This window comes from Zonotrichia leucophrys, chromosome Z (genome assembly GCF_028769735.1).
Source record: "Zonotrichia leucophrys gambelii isolate GWCS_2022_RI chromosome Z, RI_Zleu_2.0, whole genome shotgun sequence".
In the NCBI taxonomy this organism is placed as follows: domain Eukaryota; kingdom Metazoa; phylum Chordata; class Aves; order Passeriformes; family Passerellidae; genus Zonotrichia; species Zonotrichia leucophrys.
Genome location: NC_088200.1, coordinates 31,601,557 through 31,622,725, shown reverse-complemented (window position 1 = coordinate 31,622,725; position 21,169 = coordinate 31,601,557). Strand labels below are relative to the sequence as shown.

Below are 21,169 nucleotides of genomic sequence, written 5' to 3'. Positions count from 1 at the left end.
CATTATAAGCTGAAGAAATAACAAGTAATTCAAGAAGATGCACCTTAAAACCAAGAGAAGTAGAGCTGATACAACAACTCTTCACTTGGCATTTCCTTAATTTCTAGTGCCTCTCCTCACATGATTAGAATTCAGACCACAACCAACTTTCTTTTTCTGAAAGTTGTTCCATTTCTGTAGGGCTCCCTGTCACACTAACAAGTCTGTCTGAGTTTGTGTTTGGACAACATTCTCAGGCACATGCTATGACTCTTGTCGTATGTCCCTTGTCAGGGCCAGGAGGTGGGACTAGATAATCCTGACAGGTCCCTTATAACTCAGCATACGCTATGATTCTACGAGTCTCAAAACTAATGGAGAAGTTATTTGAAAAAACAATTATTTGGGTAAGTTCTGTCATACAGCACATGACATCTGGCTAATCTCTAGCAACCAGAAAATACTGCTGCCAGTACAGCAGTAGAAGAGAAAAACGTGGAATGCCAACACTTTACAATTACCTTAAATACACAGACATTAGAATATTCTCACTCCAGTCAAGTGAAAAACATCAATTTCCCATTCCCTTTCTTCCTAGCCACCTGATAAACATTTGACGAACAGAAGGAAGCAAGCATACTGATCTGATCTGCAAACATACAATATAAATCTTCTCTATTGGGAAAGTTCTTATGGCAGCTAATGGTGCACAAAAAGGTTCATGAAGAGCAGTGAAAGCAAATAACCAGAGCTAAATCAAACATTTTAATTAATCCTTAGCCTAGCTAGTAGTGCCAGCTCATTGCAAATACCAAATGTACTTAGATTCTTCCCTCTAAGGAAAGAAAACATTTTCTACCTACCAAGCTTCTCCAAACCACCACAATTTTGAAGCAGAGATCAATCAGAGTAATAAACCCACGGCCCTTTCATCTCCCTACTATTTTTCAGAGACATAAGTTATCAGTCTGAAATATGGGTTGGTGTCTAAATTGCAGTCTGGACTACAGCTGTGGCTGACATGTGACAAACTCCTCTGTATTTTCCCAAGAAATAGAGTTGGACTACAGCTCTATTTCCCCACCCGCCCACATAACTGAAGTGTCTGCCCCAAAAAACACTGTACTCACACATCTCATGCACAAGCTTTACGAAATCTTAGAAACAGCTTTGAGCTGTAATAATTAAAAATTACAGGCTCTGTATTGGGCTACAGAGCAGACAATTTCAACTATGATCCTCTCATTCCACCCCAAAAAACAGTAGGAGGACCATGCCCTGCAGTGTTACATTATGACCATCATATAGTTCAAGTCTTGGCAGCCCCAACACAGGACACTATCTTTAGCAGGACCCAGATGTAGCAATGTTAACAGACCCCACCTTGACTTGGGACTTGGTCACCTTACATTGCTTGTATTTGCCACATCTTCAGGAGCACTAACATGTTATATTAGCTCTGGCAGTGGGCCATCAGCCAAACATGTAGCTTTTTTAAGTGCATCAACAGATTAGGTGAATGCAAAAATATACTACAATTTCACACCTACTACAGTCTTGCTGAGGATGACCACTGCAACAGAAGCTACTCATGCCTTAAAAGATTATAATACACATTTGTGAAATTACTGTGATTTTCCTATTCATGTTCCTGAGTGACTAATGTGAATGTTACCTCATCAAGAGACACCTGGACATGACTGACCTTCACCCTCTGTGAACTGATAATCAAAAATTAAAATTGTAAAAAGTACAATTTACTTTATTTTCTTATAAGTACTGTTAACTCCAAGTTAAATACATATTAAAAAAAAAATTCAGAGAAGCATGAGGCTACAAATACAGAAGCAGCACATACCAGACGGAATTACTGTAGTCCAGAAAATGATCTTCTGTGCTACAAGTTCCAGTTCCTGGCAACGCTGGTGGAAGAGCTTTCCTGCTCTCACAGAGCTCAAGGAGGCAAAAAACCTCACCAAATAATGCTGTAGCAAACTTTAAGGAAAGAATCCCAAGGAAAAAGAGAATTCCTGGTTTGGTGTCTCCATCAGTGTCAACTACGGGGACATCCCTATTCACACAAATCATCATTTGTCATAGCCTCCCTGCACTACACAGAGAGTCCTGCTGCTCATCCCTCAAGGAAAAACCAGTAGTTACTGCTGACGGATGCTACTTGCTCCATAACACCAAATGTATTCGATTTTATTTTGTTTTGAAGTTTCATTCATCCACAAATCAGTGGATATCGTATTTTATTTTCATTTTATCTACTACTTTTATACCACTTGTTTTCTTAAATCATACAAATTTATTTCAGCTCTGCCAGCCTTTCCTATTGTCTTGTCTGTTACCTTAGTTACAGTGTTATCACAGCATCAAATGGACACTAAATATACACAGTCCCTACAATATTTCTAAAGTTTTATATATATATATACATATATATATAATTTTAGTATTTAAGAACTTAAATACTAAAATTAAGATATAACTTCATTAAATACATATCTTAATATTTGTTTTTGTGAATCATCCCTAGCTGCTACCAACTAATTTTGTTGTATTATCTAAATTATCCCAGCAATACTCAAGTTCTTCATACATGTGTTACAACCATACCTTATCATCTCTGCAAACATCTACAATGTAAGAGACAGGGATTTTGAGAACAGAAAGTAATATTACCCAAATTACGTTTCCCACTTCTGCCTGTATGTTCCAGCTTTAAATTAAAATCTAAATTAATCTTTGTCCCTACATAAAAACCTACCAAACTCAGAAATATCCCAAGCTAGGTATGTACGTAATTTCTGTGCAAGTACTAATCAAAAATAGTGCTTTACAAAAACAGAGTTCACAGATATTGCCGACAGTCAGCAAAGAAATGAGGAGGGGAGAAATAAACAACACACAGACATGTGACTGAGCTGTGTACAACATTTAGCTTCAAAATACAAACAGTACATTTAATGTTCCTCATACAGCAAGCAGGACATAAGTGACTTTTTGGTTTTCCATCCATTCAACACTAACAAGCCACACCACTATGAATCACTAAATCACAACTGAGTGTGTTCAGCCTAGCAGAGCTTGTTAGCTATCTACACTGAAGCACCTCCTCTAAAAAAGTTACCAAGAGCTGCATCCCCACATTGCTGTCATGGTCTTTGCTTCTCTAATAATTTTCTATCTCCAGTCTTGTCATGTTCTGATTTGGTTGGTTTTTCTGCTGACACTTCATTTTGCAGGCCGATCTCTAAAGTTTCCCTTTACGCTCAAAACAAGTTTTCTGTGGTTTCACCAGTTAAAGGAACACTTTGTTTTTTATTTCCCTTCAAGGCAGGTCCAGTTTCTTTTGGGGGAGGGTGTTAATATCCTTTTAAGCAGATTTCAAAGGGCTTTATTTTACATTAAAAACCTCTGCTTAAAACATCTTGTCTTTATTTGCTTTAGAAGCTTTAACTGCCAGTGAAATCAATGGCAGTGAAATCATTGGCTTCACAAAAGGTTTTCAATATCATCTGACCATGGTGGCACTGGGGAGTTCGCACTACGTACTGCCTCTGGAGGTGCTAGTCAAAGAGAAGCATCTTAATAAACAAGATACATGTTACTAAGGCAGCTCAATTCATAACAAAGTGTCCTATTATTATGCCAACAGATGCACTGATACCTTGATACTTACCATCAAGGTATCTCAGCTGTATCATGCCAGTAATACTATCATTTTTAAGAGTAGGTGAGCTCTCAGCTTACTAACTTACCCACAGAAAAAATTATTTGGAAGGAAATGCTTTCAAGTCATATCTAATACATGCTGTTATAAGTACCCCAGAAAATTTTCAATAAACCAAAAAAAATTCACTTTGAAATATTTGAAAACTAGCACTTTGATGTCAATATATATAAACTTTTTTAAAGATTTCACGTGTTCACAGTCATTTAGTACTCTATGCTCTATTTTATGGCTTATACAAACACACCTGTACAAGCCCTATCTCTACCTGTTTCTGTCTTTTAAGAGTATCTGCTTTTCCAACACCATCAACCAAAAGATGAAATACCCCTGACACTCCAGATCACTTTCTACAGGAGCACTCATACCCCAATAACATCAGTTCTGAAATGGCACTTACTTTTCTTCTTGGCAGTTCACCCTGCCCACACTTACTTTGTGACTAGCAAGAATATGAAGGTTTTGCACCTATCATTTACATTTTATGGTCTCTTAATCTGTAGCAATAGGATGTTAACTTTGTGCCACTTTTACCCCAGTTGTTTTGCTCTACACCTCTGTCATAGATGAGTAATGTGACGGTTGATTCTCACAGTTGAAGGGCAAATATTAAGTATATGTTAAGAGAAGTTTTATGGATGTACAGTTATGTCCCCCCTCCTTACACTGTTATCACAGGATGGCCTGGGTAGTCAGGGCATTTGGGAGGGTTGGCTTTTTACTATGGCAAAACCTGGCCTCAAGTGAAGATGTAAGAATATGATCTCTGCCACTGGAAGCAAAGAAGGAGTCAATTGACATGAGTTTGGGAGGGGGTAAAGGGTTAAAGGGTGGAACATCCATTGTGCGGATGAGCACATGGTGACAGAATCCTGCAGTGCTTCCTGCACTGTATTATCTTCTCTATTCACTCTTCTGTTGTAGTTTTGATAAGGTCAAATACCTCTTAATGTTCTGACACAACATACATCTCCACATACATGATAATCACACTCTAGTGAAGTAATGAAGCTTCCCAAAAGCAGTGTTACTTTCTGTGTTATGACCAGGAATTAATAACTTTAATGTATGGGAAAAACTAGCCATCCAGTCCCAAAACTGATCCCAGGAGTTATATTGTTAGTTAAAAATTACTATGTAAACTATCATCACCTGTCTTAAGCACCTTACCTTTCTTGTGTTAAACTTCATCTGAATCATTTTTCATAGTCTACTACACAGTTTATTAAATTCAGAGAAACTTATGGCTTACCTTCACAAAATGGTCAATACTGGCAGTGCTGCATAAAGTCTCTCCTATCCTGACGCTCTGGCAGGGACAAACTCAGGTCGCCACACACTCAGCTCCAGGATTCAACATCATGCTAACCTGCTTCATCTCTATCACACTAGTTTGGGACACAGAGACTAGAAGCACTTCAGAATCTGTCCTCCACTGCTTGCTACTAATTTTAGTCAAGGTATTGCACATTACTGTATGAATGATTCTATTTAATTTGTAATTTTTCCATCTACTTTAGGGCAAGATCAAGCAGAATGAGCTGTAATCTCATCTGAAATTGATATTAATGCAATCACCAGTTGCTCCATGGCCTAAAATCTTTTTATTCAGTTATGCTGGTTTTGTTGTTGGGGTACCACAACAGTTTTTCTATTTGTGGAGAGGGGAAGGAACTCAGACAAGCATCTAGCATTTGCTGTCAAGGTAGATTGTGCCATGGTCTTACTGAAGCATGGCATAACCCATGACCAACATCTTCATTCTCAAGTATCAGACAGAACTAGGATGTAAGAGAAAATGTCCTGAAAATCAATTCTGTGCCTTTCTTTCAGACCACAGTGTGGAGAGAAAACCTAAGACAACTGGTATGGTGTTGGCTCATGTTCACAGCTGCCTGAACCAGTATCTTACATGGCATACTGCTTGGATGTACAGCACTTTAGTGCTCAGCTCAGGTCCCTCAGTTGTGCCTGTAGCACACTACTACACCAGGCACAGACAGGTCTGCAGACCAAAGCTGGTGGTGCTTGGGATCAGCCGTTCATACTGTGTGCTTTGCACAGGACTGGCCCAGAACCACAGTCTGAATACCCTTTGCCAGTGTGCATCATGCACTTTTCTTGCACATACCCTCCAGTTACATTTCATCCAAAAGGAATTTTGTGTCAACTAAAGCACAGCAAAAGAAAGTAAATAGGATCAAAGATATGTGTCCAAAGTCCATTTACTATATGAGCTGAATCCTTGTTACAGACGCACTCGTGGTCCCAAATGGTATCTATATGGATACACAGAGTATCAAGACCTCATAATTTACCTTGACTTACATAAAAAAAAGAACACTGCATTCAACCTCCAACAACGATGCCTTCAAGAGCATGGCTAGGTGCATGTGCTGTATGTCCACGCACATGCACAACAATATGAAAGCATGATGCTTACCAAAATAAAAGATTACCCAAGCAGTGACAGACAAAATGATGCAATTCAGGCCTCTCCTCAAGAATCAGACACAGGAGTTCAGGTTTTCTCTAGGAGGCAGGTCATTAGGTTCATTCCAGATGGGAGGCTGGAAGTGAACTAGGACACATGCATTGAGAATTATCATGGTACCAGGACATTAGACTAAAATGAGGTACAAGATAAACTCATGGCCAGAACACTGCAAATTGTGAAATATTTTATTCCTCTGTACAAGGAGATTGCATGCAAACAAGGAATGAAGCAGGGCATCCCAAAAGAGAAGCATGTTTTCTTTTATTATATGGGGCTGTCACAACACTAGCTACAAACTTACAGAACATCTTGAGCCTGGTGTTTAGTAACACTACATTATATTGAATTTGCCATCTGATCCTTTGACAAGACAACTTTCTGGGTAGTTAGATGACTCCAAAAGAGTCACCCCAAATATACAGGAGTACAGAAAAATGGCAGATGAGCTTCAACACTGTTGGGGTTTAGGATTTCTTCCTTTTGTATTCTTTCTCTAAAGGAATTTTCTTCCATTTTTGTTGCTAACACTAATGATCAGTACTTAAGAGAGACAAAAGAAGTAACTACTTTCTCTCCAAGGAGCAGAGATACAGTGAGAATTGGGCTGTGGGAAAAGGGACTAGGCACAGCTCCTAGGTAGGTGCCTTGGTCTCTTGGCCTCAGAAGGCGACGATTGAGCTGCTGCTCGGCGTGGGAACTCGCTGCTGCTGCCGGAGCCCAGCCCTGCCCTGCTTCTTGTGCTGTGGGTGAGCCTTTGCGCATGAGAGCAGCCACTGAACTGGACATTATTGGAACCCTGCCTTACTGGAAAACAAGGATTCTTCACCATCTGCTGGGGTGCCTCAGGGGAAATCCCAGGATCCCCAAACCCTTCTCCCTGCCCTGTTCTAGAGTCAGGCTGCCTCTATCCAGTTCTCCTGCCACTGCTCCCAGTTTTCCACTACACTGTAGCCACACACCCCTTGCCTGCTGGGATGCACAGTGGCTCCAGCTGCAACTGCAGAGTTTCTGCTGGGTGAGCCCAGGGTGAGCCCCCCCTGCGTTCCAATCACCGCTCCAAGGTTCCTGCTGCAGCTCCTTTCACTATCCGGATGGGCACTGGGACAGGCTGCCACTGGGGGTTTGTAAAGGAAGCGCCTTCCCATCCCTTCCGCCGCCTGCATCTGCCATTACAACGTGAGGGAGCCAGCTGGAGCCGCGGCACAGCGCCCCCTGCAGCCCCGGGGGAGTCATCGCCTGCCCTGCCCCGCCAAGAGCCAGCAGTGCCCCTGCTGGCTGGGATCGGAACTGCATTAAAAGGGGAGTGCCTAAAGAGCGCAGAGACTTTGTTGGGTTTCCTGTTCTTGTTTGTTCTTGCTGCTGTTGTTGTTGTTTCTTCGCCTTGTTATACATACACACACTAGTAAAGAACTGTTAATTCTTTTTTCATGTCTTTGCCTGAAAGCTCTTTCATTTCAAAGTTATAATAATTTGGAGGGAAGGGAGGTCATGTTTTCCATTCCAAGGGAGGCTCCTGCTCTCCTTAGCAGATACTTGTCTTTCAATCAAAGACAAATGCTAAAGGAAAGATAACACATCCAGAGAAATCTCAATTACAGCTTTATAATGCTGAATCTGGAACTAGAAGTTATAGCTCTAGAGATCCTTTAGTTGACACAGCTCTCTCAAAACATCGTTGCCTAAACATGCACCTGCAATGACAAAAAAAAAGCTGTTGAAACTTAAAAGCAAGTATCCTTTTCAAAATATAAATAAGAGTTTGGTACACCCACATCTCAAGTACAATGGCACACCAAAAAAAAATACGTAGTGGAATTAGAGGATGTTAAGGGAAGGACAGCTAAGAAAACAAAGAGAAAGAGGATACTAAGCAGGTAAAGACTGCTCACTTTTAAGGAGAACACGGAGGGTGGACTTGGTTGCGCTTTACAAACAAAATGAGTGAAAACTATTAAGGACCAAATGCTTCAACACTAAAGCTGGGAGTGGTCTCTTAAGGCATAGGTTACAGACAGATGAAAGTGGTAGTGTATTTCTGTACACAGAAAACAGGGAACTTCTTGATCTTGTGTCTGCAAGAGTCAAGCAGTATAAGTCGGGTCAAAAAGGTATTCAATAAATACACAGACAACTGGTCTATAAATTGCTTGAACTAGGGAAAGTTGTACTTCTAACATCCTAGATAGAATTCTGCATAGTGAAGGAAGACAAAGACTTCAGAAAGAGACAAAGCTGATGTGCTTCCCTAAATAGCCCCTGGTTGCTGGGCTAGATGAACCACCCATCTGATTCACTAGTGTACTTCATATAGAGGTGGTGAGCTTACTGCAAGTACCATAAGTGGTAAGGAGACTGAAGAACCTCCCCAAAAAGCAAAGATACTTCAGAAGAGTTTAAAAGAACCCAGCTTTCTCCAATTTCAGTAAGTCTTATAAGGAGAAAAGGGAAAAGTTTTCATTCACCTTTCATAAAGAAAAATTTGGTTACATATTCACACATCAATATCCCTTTTAAAGTGTAAAAAATCCCCAAAATGAAACAATTATAATTATCAATTTCCAAAACTCCTGCAAAGTTTTCCAGCACCTGCCAGTGCCTTCCATAGCCCACACCAACCCCCTCCAGTTCTCATATTTAAGAAAGATTAAACAGCAATGCAAACTTTATTCAAATGAGAACAAGACATCAATGTATAACAGGACTATATTTGCTGTCCTCTAGCAAATTTTTCTTTTACTGATGCTGCATACGTGAAAGCTTCCATTCAATTCCTGATAACATTTCTACCTGTCCAATGAGTTCATAACTTGTAAACACTTTGCAGGAATAGTTCAGTATCTTATATGTTCGTGGGTTTTTTAATAGTTTTGTAAAACTGAATATAATTTGACATATTTTTGTGCATTTAGTCTTCTTTGGAAACCACTGAACAATTTTGCAGGCAGCTTCTATAAACTTCTAAAGCTGCTTCTCAAAGTTACTCTCAGAATACTTCATAAACTTCTACAGATCCAGACCCTCTGTGTTATGTATCAATTTCCTTACATTTCTGACATGTAAGCAAACTTAGATTCAGTTCAGGTATGTCCTGGTATGGCACTGACTCAGATAGTTATCATTCTTCCTAGCAGCCAGTATACTGCTGTGTTTTTGACATAGTAAGAGAATAATGTTGGTAACACACTCGTGCTTTGGTTGTTACGCATTAGCGCTTACCCCAAATGAAGGACATATTCATGTCCCATGCCAGTGAGTAGGTGACAAGAACCTGGGAGGAAGCGTAACCAGGAATGTTAACCTGAACTAGCTAAAGGCATATTCCATATTTATACAATAGCAGGTAGGGATAGGACTAGGGTAACAGTCTTTGACTCATAGAGAGTAGGTTTATACTGGATATTCAGAAAAATTCTTTGTTGTGAGGGTGGTGAGGCACTGGAAATGGTTGTTGAGAGAAGCTGTGAACGCCCCATCCCTGGAAGCTTTCAAGGCCAGACTGGATAGGGTTCTGAGCAACCAGGTCTAGTGAAAGACCCATGGCAGGGGTAATGACATGGTGGTAGGGGATAACTTTTGGGTCCTTTTCAACGCAAATCATTCTATGATCCTGTCACTCCATACCTGGTGTAAACTGGTGTAAATTGGCTGGGGGGGTCCAATTCGCTGCACAGGGACAGACTGCATATTGGTCGGCAGGTGGTGAGACCTTGTTCTGTGCATCACTTGTCTTTTTTGACATTTTGTTTCTCTCTCTCTTATTGTTCTCCCTTTTCATTACAATTACCTTACTAATTTTATCACTACTACTATTATTATTATTACTCAAACATTAAACTCTTTTTTCAACCTACAGGTTTTAATTTGTTTTTTGTTCTTTAATTCTCCTCCCCACCCACCACGGGTAGAGGTGTGTGGACTGAGCAAACAGCTCAGTCAAAAAGTGGTACTTAGTTGCTGGCTGGTATTAAACCTTGACAGTCTTTCAAACAGCATTTTGGTTTAGTGGCTGTTGAAATTTGTTTAGTAACAGGATTTAAGATTGTGGTGGATTAAACTAACTTGGTGAATATCATCTGCAAAAGATTCACGTGACTTGGCAAGTCTTCTCTCTCTCTTTCCTCCTTTTCCATTTTATTTGAAAAATGAATTTTATTGTTTGAATAAATGGCCAAGACCTCCTTTGGAAGATTTTCTCTACTTTCTCTAAAGCTAACCATACCTGCCTAAAAGCAACAGCTTCCTGCATCATACAGAAAATTTTTAACAGCATCTTCTACAGATATTTTCAAAATGGCACCCTTTGCTTTTCATGACTCATCCTCTAAGGCGATACCATATGGGTAAATGAAGGTGGTACAGAATGTAATCTTATCCCCTTAAGAGCTGCAGCTGAACCAATTACTAAAGATTAGGAGCAGGCATGATGTTAACAGGCCACACCTGTAGCCAATAAGAAGCGTGTTATAAAAGAGCGGACTGGTAGGTTCTGGAGTCAGTTGGCTACTGCAAGGACAAGGAAGAGTCAGTGCTTAGAGGAGCTTCCTACAAGAAACATCAAGGAGGTGTGAAACTATAGCAATATGGAACCCTTGCAATGTAATGACAATAGAACTCTTGCACTACAATGACAACACCATCCCATCACAGTCTTTTTCCCTTCACAAAATTGTATTTAGTAAGAATATATATACCGTTACTTAATTCATACTTAATACCGTTACTGAGCTGCCAAATGTTGCTCCAGTTCAAAGGTGAGAAGAGTTCATTCACATGCAAATTTAAAGCTTGTATTTTAGCTTAACAAGATTCTAGAAGTTCAAACCAACAAGAAAAACATTAAGAAGTATTTTAATTCTTCTGTGTTTGATGAAAGCTTATCATAACTTAAAAATCCTCTGATCATGATTAAAATATTGACACTATTAATCACCACCTGAATTTCTATTGTACTAAAATGCCAAAATTTACAAAAAAGTTCAAATAATAAAAATACAGAAGTACAAGAAAACATAAGCCAAAGTGGAATTAGAAATTTTCAGTATTCAAAAACCTACATGTTTATGTGCTTTTCAAGCTGAATTTATTTCCACTGCCCTCTTCCTACAGCCAGAGATCCTCATTAGCACATCACTATGCATTCCTGCATCTCTATAAATGAAACACTTCTACAGATCAGTTGTGCAAACACTTCTACAGATCAGCAGGAAATCCTCCTCAAACTCCCTATGTAGTTTAGCCACAGAATAGAAGTAACACATTTTAGTGACCGCAAAATGTGCAGCCCTGTGCAATAAAATTTCTACAGCCATACTCTGCAACGGCACAAGTATGTGCCACATCACACTTCTAAAGAGAAAGTTTTAGACAAAGACCACTGTGCATCTCTCTCCACCCACACATCCAGTGTACTTGTCCACTGAAGGCAATTCCTAAATACACAATTCTATAATTAAAAGACAAAAATTACACTTCTGATACCTGGGATTACACAAATCTAGAAGTGCCTGATGAGAGCCAAGAGAACATCAAACTTAAAAAACTTGGCACAGCTTTAATGAGATTTCTGATAACTTGAAGTAAACAACATTCTACTAGGTGAACAGAATTACCACACACTCCTAAAAATGAAAACACAGTAAAAGACTTTTTGTTATCTACAAGTCACTTTGTTACTGATTGGGATTGTCCAATTAGTTTTACGTGGTGCTGGTGTTACATCAGTGGCAGAAAATGCAGCAGATTGTCCCCTTTAGAGAAACCTGGGAAACATAAAAGCAGCTTATGCCTGATGGAATAAGAACTGCCACTAAATAAAAACTAAGCTACTCTGAAGGCATGTTTATTTGAATAAAAGAAAAAAATCTACTACCACATTCAAGCCTTAAAAGCAACAAAATCCCTCATCCATCTTTCAAGAGTCAAAATATAGTATCAGATCTAGTGTTGCTAAACAAGATCCAATTAAAAAAAGGCAAAAGGAAAAACTGAACAAGTGGCTTACTTAAATTTAATTGATAACTCACATTTTTGAAAACCATCACTAAAAGTTTTGGTTAGACACAGTTTTACAGAGTAGTCTTTAAGAGCCATTACCCACTCCTTTTAAGAAATTCTAAAACTGAGTTCCTAGCAACAAGAAATAACTGAATTTAGACAGTAATAGTAGAGTTATCAGAAGTCTTCTAAACATGAGGTGTTCATGTAAATGGTTCAGTGCACTACACACATTAAAAAAAGCACACAAGCATAGTCTGATAAATTCATACTCTTATCAAGGAAAGGTAAAGGTAGTGCATTTTTACGCACAGCATTATCGCCTTTCGTCTAACAAATGCAAACCCTAGTTTTATATATTTAGCAATGACCAAATTCAAACGCAGCAAAATTAGCTTTGCTGAACACTTTTTTAATGCAGAAATGGTAATGCCATCTTTGTAACGCCCGCCTGAGAACTACTACCCATGGCACGGAGAAGGGTGGCACAAGAAACCAACATCTAGCCTCCTGTTCTACCTCCACAGGGGGCTCCACATCAGGAAAGATTCAACAATGGCAGATGAATTCACTGGCTTCCAGCAAACCAATGGTATGTGAATGTTCTAAGGTCAAAATTGACCTTATCATTATTCCTTTTGGGGATATGAACAAAGCATGTTTCCAGGCTATCCGACACAGGCAACACTGTCTCATGGCTAAACACTTAATACAGAATTCAAAGGATCTGTTTACATAAGTCAAAGGTGTAACAAAATCATGACAATCACCCATCTATACATGTATTTGGAACACAACAGAAAATACACACTGTTTCATTTCTTTAAATGAAAATTTTAAAATATTGTACCCACAAGCAATATAACCAATATAAAGGTTTTTAGGAAAGGAAAAGAAAACAGCACATGTGTCCATACATACACAGAATGGGTTTGAGGATATAGCAGCATTAGACAACCTCTATCTAAATGACATATCTAAATCACAGTTTTAGTTCCCTGCCCTCCCATCTTCATTTCCCTACAAGACACCCAACTAAAATCTAACCCCAGCGCAGCAGGCAGCAAAAAGCCGTCTCAGGTTAAACATCCTAGTAGTCAAAACTAACTGCAGCCAACTTAATTATGAAAAATGTTTAACAGTCTTACATATGTAGGGGAACATCTGCCCAAACACAAGAAAAATTGCTCCAAACACTATAAGTATGAATATCTGGTTTTATATCTATATTCAGTCCATAACAAAGAGAAATTTAAATAAAATCCCAAATACCAAGTCACAGTAAAATCTAAAGGTTTGAAATGTACAACTACAAGCAAATATTTTAAAAAGTTGTTAGAAGGATCTTCAAAAACATAAAAAAACTTCTGAAAAGACATGAGTTGTAAATCTGGAAAACACACACAAGATTTCAAGCAATGAAAAAGAACTGTTCATCTATCTGAAAGTTTTTTTGTGTTTTTGAAATAGATGAAGAGACATAACAGAGAATGTATTGCAGCTACACAAAAATCTTCTGTCCTACATCCGGGAATACACACTGAAAACATATGCACCTTTAAACAGTTTTATCTATGCTATAGACATATAATGAGAAATTGACTATTAAAATCCAGTATCTTCTTAAAAACTCCTCAATTTTAAATCACAAACACCACCATGCCTGACCACGTATTATATTTTGTATATATTCTCACTACTTGACAAGGTAAAGATTGCTTAGTAGTTCTTACTATGAATTTCTACATCTTACTTCTTGTATCACATTAGAAATTTAACTTAATTCTGAAGTTAACATAAACCTTTAATGCATCAAAAGTAACTGAATTCTTTTCCTCTATGGAATACACACACAGTGAATAATTATAGGGAACACACCTAGTGGTCACCATGGGTTGACCACTGCATTCTCCTCCTGATCCCAAATCCTGTCATACAGTATGGTGAGGAAGACAAGATAACTCAACAAAATATAAGACAGGAAGAAAAGCTGGGGAAAAAAACCCCACTTTATGATATAGGCAGTAGATGTTTATAAACAAGGAACCTAAATAGTAACAGAGCAATGAAGTTAATTTACTCCATTCTGTTACTTGTTCCTCAAACACAAAAAAAAAAAACCAAAAAAACCAACAAAAAAACCCCTAATAAAATTGTATTGACCACACTTCACAGGTCAACACAATAAATATGCTACAGATTTTGTCTCCAAGAAAAAAGCTCACCTGGTAAATACCTCACTCTTTTCTCTATCTTGTTCCACTGTAAGTGGATGTATGAAAAAAAACTCAAAAGGCTAGTTTGTTTCCTAGAGTAAACAGAAAGAGATACTTTTGCAATGACATTACTCTTCAGTCAAGCATGACTTCTTCCCCATGACTTATTGTCTTGTCCCACCTTAACAAGAGGAAAAGAGATACTTGGTGCCATGGCGGCACAGAGAAGTCTTCCATCCATAAAGCCGTAAGAAGGAAAGACGAGCAACACTATGCTCAGGCAACACGCCATCAGAGAGCATAGGAGCTCAGAACAATAACTTTACCTATTAAATTCAGAACAGATTCCCCTATAATATCATTACTGGGGGAAAAACATGCAATACAAGCTGTGTGATCCTAGCTCCCACATACAGCACTAAAGACACTAGTGCCAAAAATGCTGTATTAAACACACAGAACAAAGATGAGAAATTTCTCTGAAGACTAGAACTCAGCTCTTGTTATTCATCTTACGAAAAAGCCATTTCCACAAAATACAGACAGCCTACATAAATATCTGAGAATCTGTGAGTTACAATAAAAATTCATGGCTTAATGAAAGCTGAAGATGTAAAAAGTGACTCCAAAAAGGAGACAGAAAACTTTACATATCCTCCTGGTCAAATTTTCTGAGGGAAAAATCTCAAGAAACTTTGGATGTAACAATGAGAACCTACACCAGATAAGCCTAAATGTTGGACCCAATAGCTGGACTAGCAACAGCAGACTTGAAACCATGGGTGTATTCTGGCTATTATGGAAGTACAAAGACACATTGTATCTGTACATATTACATAGGGATTAGGTAATTCAGTCAAATGATTTAAATGTGGTAACAAACACCTTAATCATAGGGAACACAAATAGATGTATGTCACCAAAGGAAAGAGTAAAAACACATTACCATTTAAATCTATCCTCAAGAGCTTGTAAAATAGGGTGACTACTCAAACCTGAACAGAAATTTTATAGCATTATTAAACCTTCTCTCCTGCTATAAAATCATTCTTGCCACTGGGAGTTGTACACGAAGATACAAGATTACCCAGAACACAGAGGATGCTATGGAACTCGCAACTCTGAGAAACAAGAATTTCACAGAAGCTGGGTTTTAAAGAAACAAAGTATGGCACCAATTGTTGCTACAATGTAGCACAACTTGTCTGAAGATGAAAACAGTTACCAAGATGTTTTAGAAGACTAAGCAGCAAGAAGCTCCCAGGAGGTTTTTAGGCGGAATGGACCATCCCCTACCATGACCATTCCAGCTGTTCCAGACACAAATGAAGAAAATTCTTAAGTAGGCAATTAAAAACATCATAGCCATGGGCAAGATTTCTTCCTACCTCACATCAGTAAGAGGTTATTTAAACTACAAACTCAGGAAAAAGAAAAAGTATTTACAGTTCCTGGTGTAGTTCTTTGAGTTTTTATTATAAACTAGATATTCCTACCATCCTTCTTCAAATTCTGCTATGCTTCTAGATTCAATCTCCTCTGGTAACAATCTTCCTAGTACTGTACCTAGTAACTCTACCTAGTCCTTTCCTCTTTTAACAATTTCAAGTTTTCCTCTTCAAACACTGACAGCTCTCCTATTCTTGTATTGTGAAAAACATGGGCATAAATTCATGATCTTTCTTTTTTACACCATTTGATGGTTAATCCTTAAAAATTCAGCATTTGTCCTTTCCTGAAAGTTCAGTCAAATCTTAAGTCAGTCTCCTAATTACTAGAGTGTCCCTTCTCCTCATGCCTGTATGTTATTTCCGACAGAGTGAAGTCAGAATTGTATTTGCCTCTCCCTCTCTCCCATCACACTTTCAAAATGAGCAAATACATAATTAAATTCCCTGCCTTTCTATGTAGTATTTCAGATATGCAAAGCCAAAACAGGAACAGACAGAGGAGGAAATGGTCAGAAAAAGAAAAAAATTCATCAACCTACTAAAGGGATGCAGAGCAGAAGTGATTTATCTTGTTTCAGCAAAAGACTGCATTTATGGAGAAAAAAATGTGAAAGACTATTTCTGCAAATACTTATACAGGTCTTTGTCACCATTAATGGCATAATGCACAGGAAGTGCAGATACAGGTGTAAGTTTACACATAAAGCAGCAAGCTATTATTATTTGTGTAAAGGGAATTCATCAACAGAAAAATGCCTATCTTCAGACCTCAACAAAGGACATCTTCTGGACAGGATCAATACTGTGAGTCTGGCAGGTACCTTCAGGTTTCCTACTAAATGCCCTAAGTTTCATGTCAAAAGGCACATTTTTCAAATGTGGAAAAACAGTCCATTCTTAGCAACTTGCAAACTAACACAAAGTAGGTCTTCCCATTTCCAAGACAGACTAGTCACATTTCAAGCAATGTGCATAAATTAAACCAAGCAGTAAATTTCAGTATCAGAAGTTATTATAAAAACCTGAACTAGGTGACCACTTAGTACCTCTTTATGATACATGAACATAACTAGTTATTCCACTGGAACAACCAGTATTTACTAGATAGTAACTGGAAATACTATCTACAGCTGTAGGTAACAGTTATAAGGATATTTACCCACTGAGAAAAAAACAGCAAGCAACTCTGCAACATCAGCTCTTGAAAATGCAAGGGCTTATCCAAACTGCTTTGCGTGTGCTTTTGGCCATGACTTCTAACAATGCCCTTCTTTTGTACCACATTCATTTTCTATTCAGTTCTACAATAAATCTCTCACTTCAGGCTAATTAGAACTTGTCAAAATGACAGAATATGTGACTTATTTTTTCCAGAATGTTCTGGTCTCACTTGTAACAATCACGTTTCACCAAAAATGCATTTCTTTTAGCTTTTCTTTTTACTTAAGGAAAAACAGTCCTCTGGAATCAATAAAACTCTGTATTCAGCAAAGAATGTTTTAAGATTACTGGCAGATAGATGAAAAAACCCACACACTTTTTCACTGACGCCATTAACTAAGTAAAACCATTATTCTCTGAATTCAGTAAATAAAGAGGTAAGTAAGAAAAACTTAAAGAATTCCTATCTCCACTGCTCAAAACAATTTTTAGTTTTAAGAACGGACTCACTACAGACAAGAAAATATGTAAAAAGAAAAGCCCATATGAACACATTCCGCTCTCCAAAAGTTTCCTAAACAGTTTTAATGGTTTTCAGCCAACAGCAGCTGACATGACAGACAGCCCTGATTCTTCCTAGAATACAGCTCTGGGGAGAGCAGATCCAGAAGATGATGTGTAAAGACTTCTATGTCATCCGGACTATGACTATATATATTTGCTACATACTGATACTGCTGGGGTCACAGATCCCTCCATAAGCTATTGGAACACACTAATTGTGCAGAAAACTAGCACATCCAAAAGTCTTCTACTGGGTTTAGTTAATCAAATCATCAATTAACGTATTAAATAATCAGAAGGAAAAAATCAATAGACACACTGGAGGGGAGAGAGTCTGTAGGAACAATTCAGCTGACAGAGGAACAAGCAGCAAGACCCTCACCTTGTCATCAGCAACAAGACCGATTTCCACTGCTGTGGAGATCCGCAGCTGAGGTTATAAACTGCCTTCTATGAGGCAATGCAATCTAGTCCTGGCTGTCCTTCCATATATCCCTCAAAATGCTCTTTTCCACATACCTAGGACAGTTTCTCCTACAGTTTAATGGGAAGAGAATGACACTTAGCTTCAGCAGTCTGAGTCAGAACAGGACATCTCTTCCAGTCCCAAAGAAAAAAAAAGGACACATCACAATAACTAGGACCTGCCACTAATTATGACACTGCAGTCTTGCTCACACATGGACCAATTTAACACGAATTCTCAAAACCCTACAGTTTGAGCAACTGCTGTGAAGACATCCCCCTAGTCCATATTACTGATGAGTAATATACTTAATGTGCTGCATCACCTTTCTCAGTGATGCAGCAAAGTACATAAACTGTTAATAGTAATGAAAAGAAGTATTATTTTATTTGAGAGCTACCAAAATCACTTCTGATATTCAAAAGTCTGTACAACCCTACAGAGCAGAAAACAAGAGGAGCAAAGCATTTTCATGCCTAATTTCCAAAGGCATGATTTCCAAAACCAAACGGTAATTTTCTTAGGAGTTCACACAGACATCAGAAAAAGTTTTACAAGATGCTACTGCGAGGCTTTTTGAAATCCCAGACAGAGAAGCACAGGAGTTACAAAAAATAATTGCCAGACTGATCAGATTCATCACGTGGCAAACAGGGCATTTGGCACAAATTGAGGGGCTGGGTGTAATCCAGGGTCCAGCCAACACCAACCATTATTTTATTGTAGGGCTGAATTGCAGCATGGAACACAAGAAAGACAAGCTGCATAAGGCTTGTTGGCTGCTTTTTTCCTGCCTCATGACAGAACCATGCTGGAGCTTCAGAGTCTTGGACCTCCACATCTCTTTTCCCTTAGAAACATCTGCTTACTCTTTAGCAAGCTTCTAGATCCCAGAGGGAAAAAAAAAAACAAACCAAAAATCAAAAACACACAGCAACAGCAGCAACAACAAAACCTTTCCAGAAAATCCCAGCAGAACCCCACCCCAGTTTAGCAGGTTTCACAGATCTCAGAGATGCTGCAAATAGATTACATATTCCCAACTCGTATCCAAGAGCTGAAGTCATGAGTGACCTGCCATTGATTCAGTCAATTTCCCACGTCAGTTGTCTCCTAACGGCAGAACCACTGAATTGTTGATATTGGAAGGGACTTCTGCAGATCATTTAATTGAACACTTCTGCCAAAGCAGGGTCACCTAGAGCAGGTTACACAAGAACACATCCTGGTGGGCTTTGAATATCTCCCGAGACAAAGAGGAAGAGTTAGCACCCCAAACCTGTCACACACGCCTTCTTGATTCACATGTATTTTCAGACAGCATCACACATCCTCCCACCAGGAGAAGCTGGGCAAGACGAGAAACACTGGATCCCCAACGGAGAAATTACAACTCACGGGCATAAATAGCAAGTACTCTTCCTACATTTTAATCACAAAGAACATCTGAAATAATAACATCATGCTTTCTGCCAAGTGATGGAAATGTCCAAAGGCATTCCTATCAGGGCATTACCGTTGTGTCATTTTTCAGAGCACCGGAGCAGACAAGAAGTTACCTCTCCCAAATGAAAGGCAGGCAGGCAGGCAGGCAGGCAGGCAGGCAGGCCTGCCTGCCTGCCGGCCTGCCTGCCTGCCTTCCCTCTCTCCATCACCTCATCCCCTGCCCGAAGGCCCTCCTTCCTCCCTGCCAAAAGCTCCTCGGCTCCCCTCCCACCGACCCACGTCCGAAACGCCACCCCGCCCCCCCCGCAGGCCACCCCGCCGGGCTCGGCGCCCGCCCCACCCGCGGGTCCCCCCCGGGCCCCCCCGGCCCCGCCCGTGCTCCCCTGACAACCGCAGCGCGCGCCGGGCGTGGCCCCGCCCCGGCCCCGCGCACACAATGGGCCCCGGCGCGCGCGGCCCCGCCCGCCCCCCGCGCCCCGCGCGCGCGGCACCGCCCGGCCGGGATGCGGGGAACGAGGGGGGGTGGGGTGGAGGGGAGAGGGGGGAGGGTGTCCGCGGCCGCCGGCCCCCGCGGCCCGCTCACCATCGCTGCGCTTGATCTCCACGTAGATCCCTATCTGGATCTTGCCGAAGTTGGCCGCTGCCATCGCTTCATGGGGCGCACGGGGGAGATCGGAGGCGTCGCCGGCCGGCCACACCGCGGAGAGGGAGAGGAGGCCGTGCACGGCAGAGGCAGCGGCGGCTCTGGGCGGGGGCGACGGGCGGCCGGGAAGAAGGAGGCGGGGAGCGGAGAAAAGGCAACGGCCGGATACAACAGGCGCTGTGGGCGCTGCTGCGCCTGCGCGGCCTCCGCGGCGTCACGGTGGCACCCGCTCGCGGGAGGGGGCGGGGGCGCCGCGCGGCCGCAGCCCGCGCGCCCCGCCTCCTGGCCCCGCCCCTCGCCGCGGGCGCGCGCAGGGGGCGCGGGCACCCCGCGAGGCGCCGGGCGGGGCCGGGCCCGCAGTGCCGGCTGCGCCTTGGGGCGCTGGTCCGGCCTTCATCGCGGAGCACACGCGCTGACACGGCACACAGCACACACAGTGACACCACACACAGCACACGCACTGACACCACACACACAGCACACACACTCCCCTGCAGCACCAGATGGTGACCGAGCTGCTCTGGAGCCTTAGTGTAATAGCTTTATCTACCTGCTGCCTGCTCATGCGGCTCCCATGTGCACAGCAGAGCAGCTTAGGAGCAGTCGTCCTGCTCCACAGCCTGCCAGCGGCTCTTGTGTCCCAGGAAGGCACATGGTGTGGTTTCTGAGGATGTGCAGGGCTAACAGTTGGACTAGATAATCCTATCTCTTCCAATTCGGAATATTTCATTAATCTTTGAAGGTCACACCGTCAACGGCATCCATCCATCTTGGGAGCCTACAGGGAAGCTGGAGAGGGGCTCTTTGTCAGGAACTGTAGTAATAGGACAAGGAACAATGGGTACAAATTTAAAGAGGGGAAATTTAGGTAAGATGTTAGAGAGAAATTCTGTGAGTGGTGAGGCACTGGAATGGTTACCCAGGGAGGCTGTAGGTGCTGTCCCCATCCAGGCAGTGACCAAGGCCATGTTGACTAAGGCCTTGAGCAGCCTGGTATAGTGAGATGTCTCTCT

At 40.9% G+C, this 21,169-nt stretch overlaps 1 protein-coding gene across 6 annotated transcripts in view; it reads right to left on the bottom strand.

Annotated features, from left to right (window-relative positions):
• The window catches only part of KIF2A (kinesin family member 2A), a 57,864-nt gene extending 37,487 nt beyond the window's left edge, over positions 1 to 20,377 (bottom strand). For 2 of the 6 annotated variants that reach the window (XM_064736824.1, XM_064736828.1), the window contains exon 1: positions 20,097 to 20,377. In XM_064736824.1, coding sequence (XP_064592894.1) covers positions 20,097 to 20,160 — 64 coding nt within the window. In that variant the 5' untranslated portion in view covers positions 20,161 to 20,377. Of the gene's footprint in view, positions 1 to 19,583; positions 19,691 to 20,096 lie in introns of those variants that run through there. The other 4 variants (XM_064736823.1, XM_064736827.1, XM_064736825.1 and 1 more) reach the window with 3 other exon arrangements.
• Between the last annotated feature and the right edge of the window lie 792 nt (positions 20,378 to 21,169).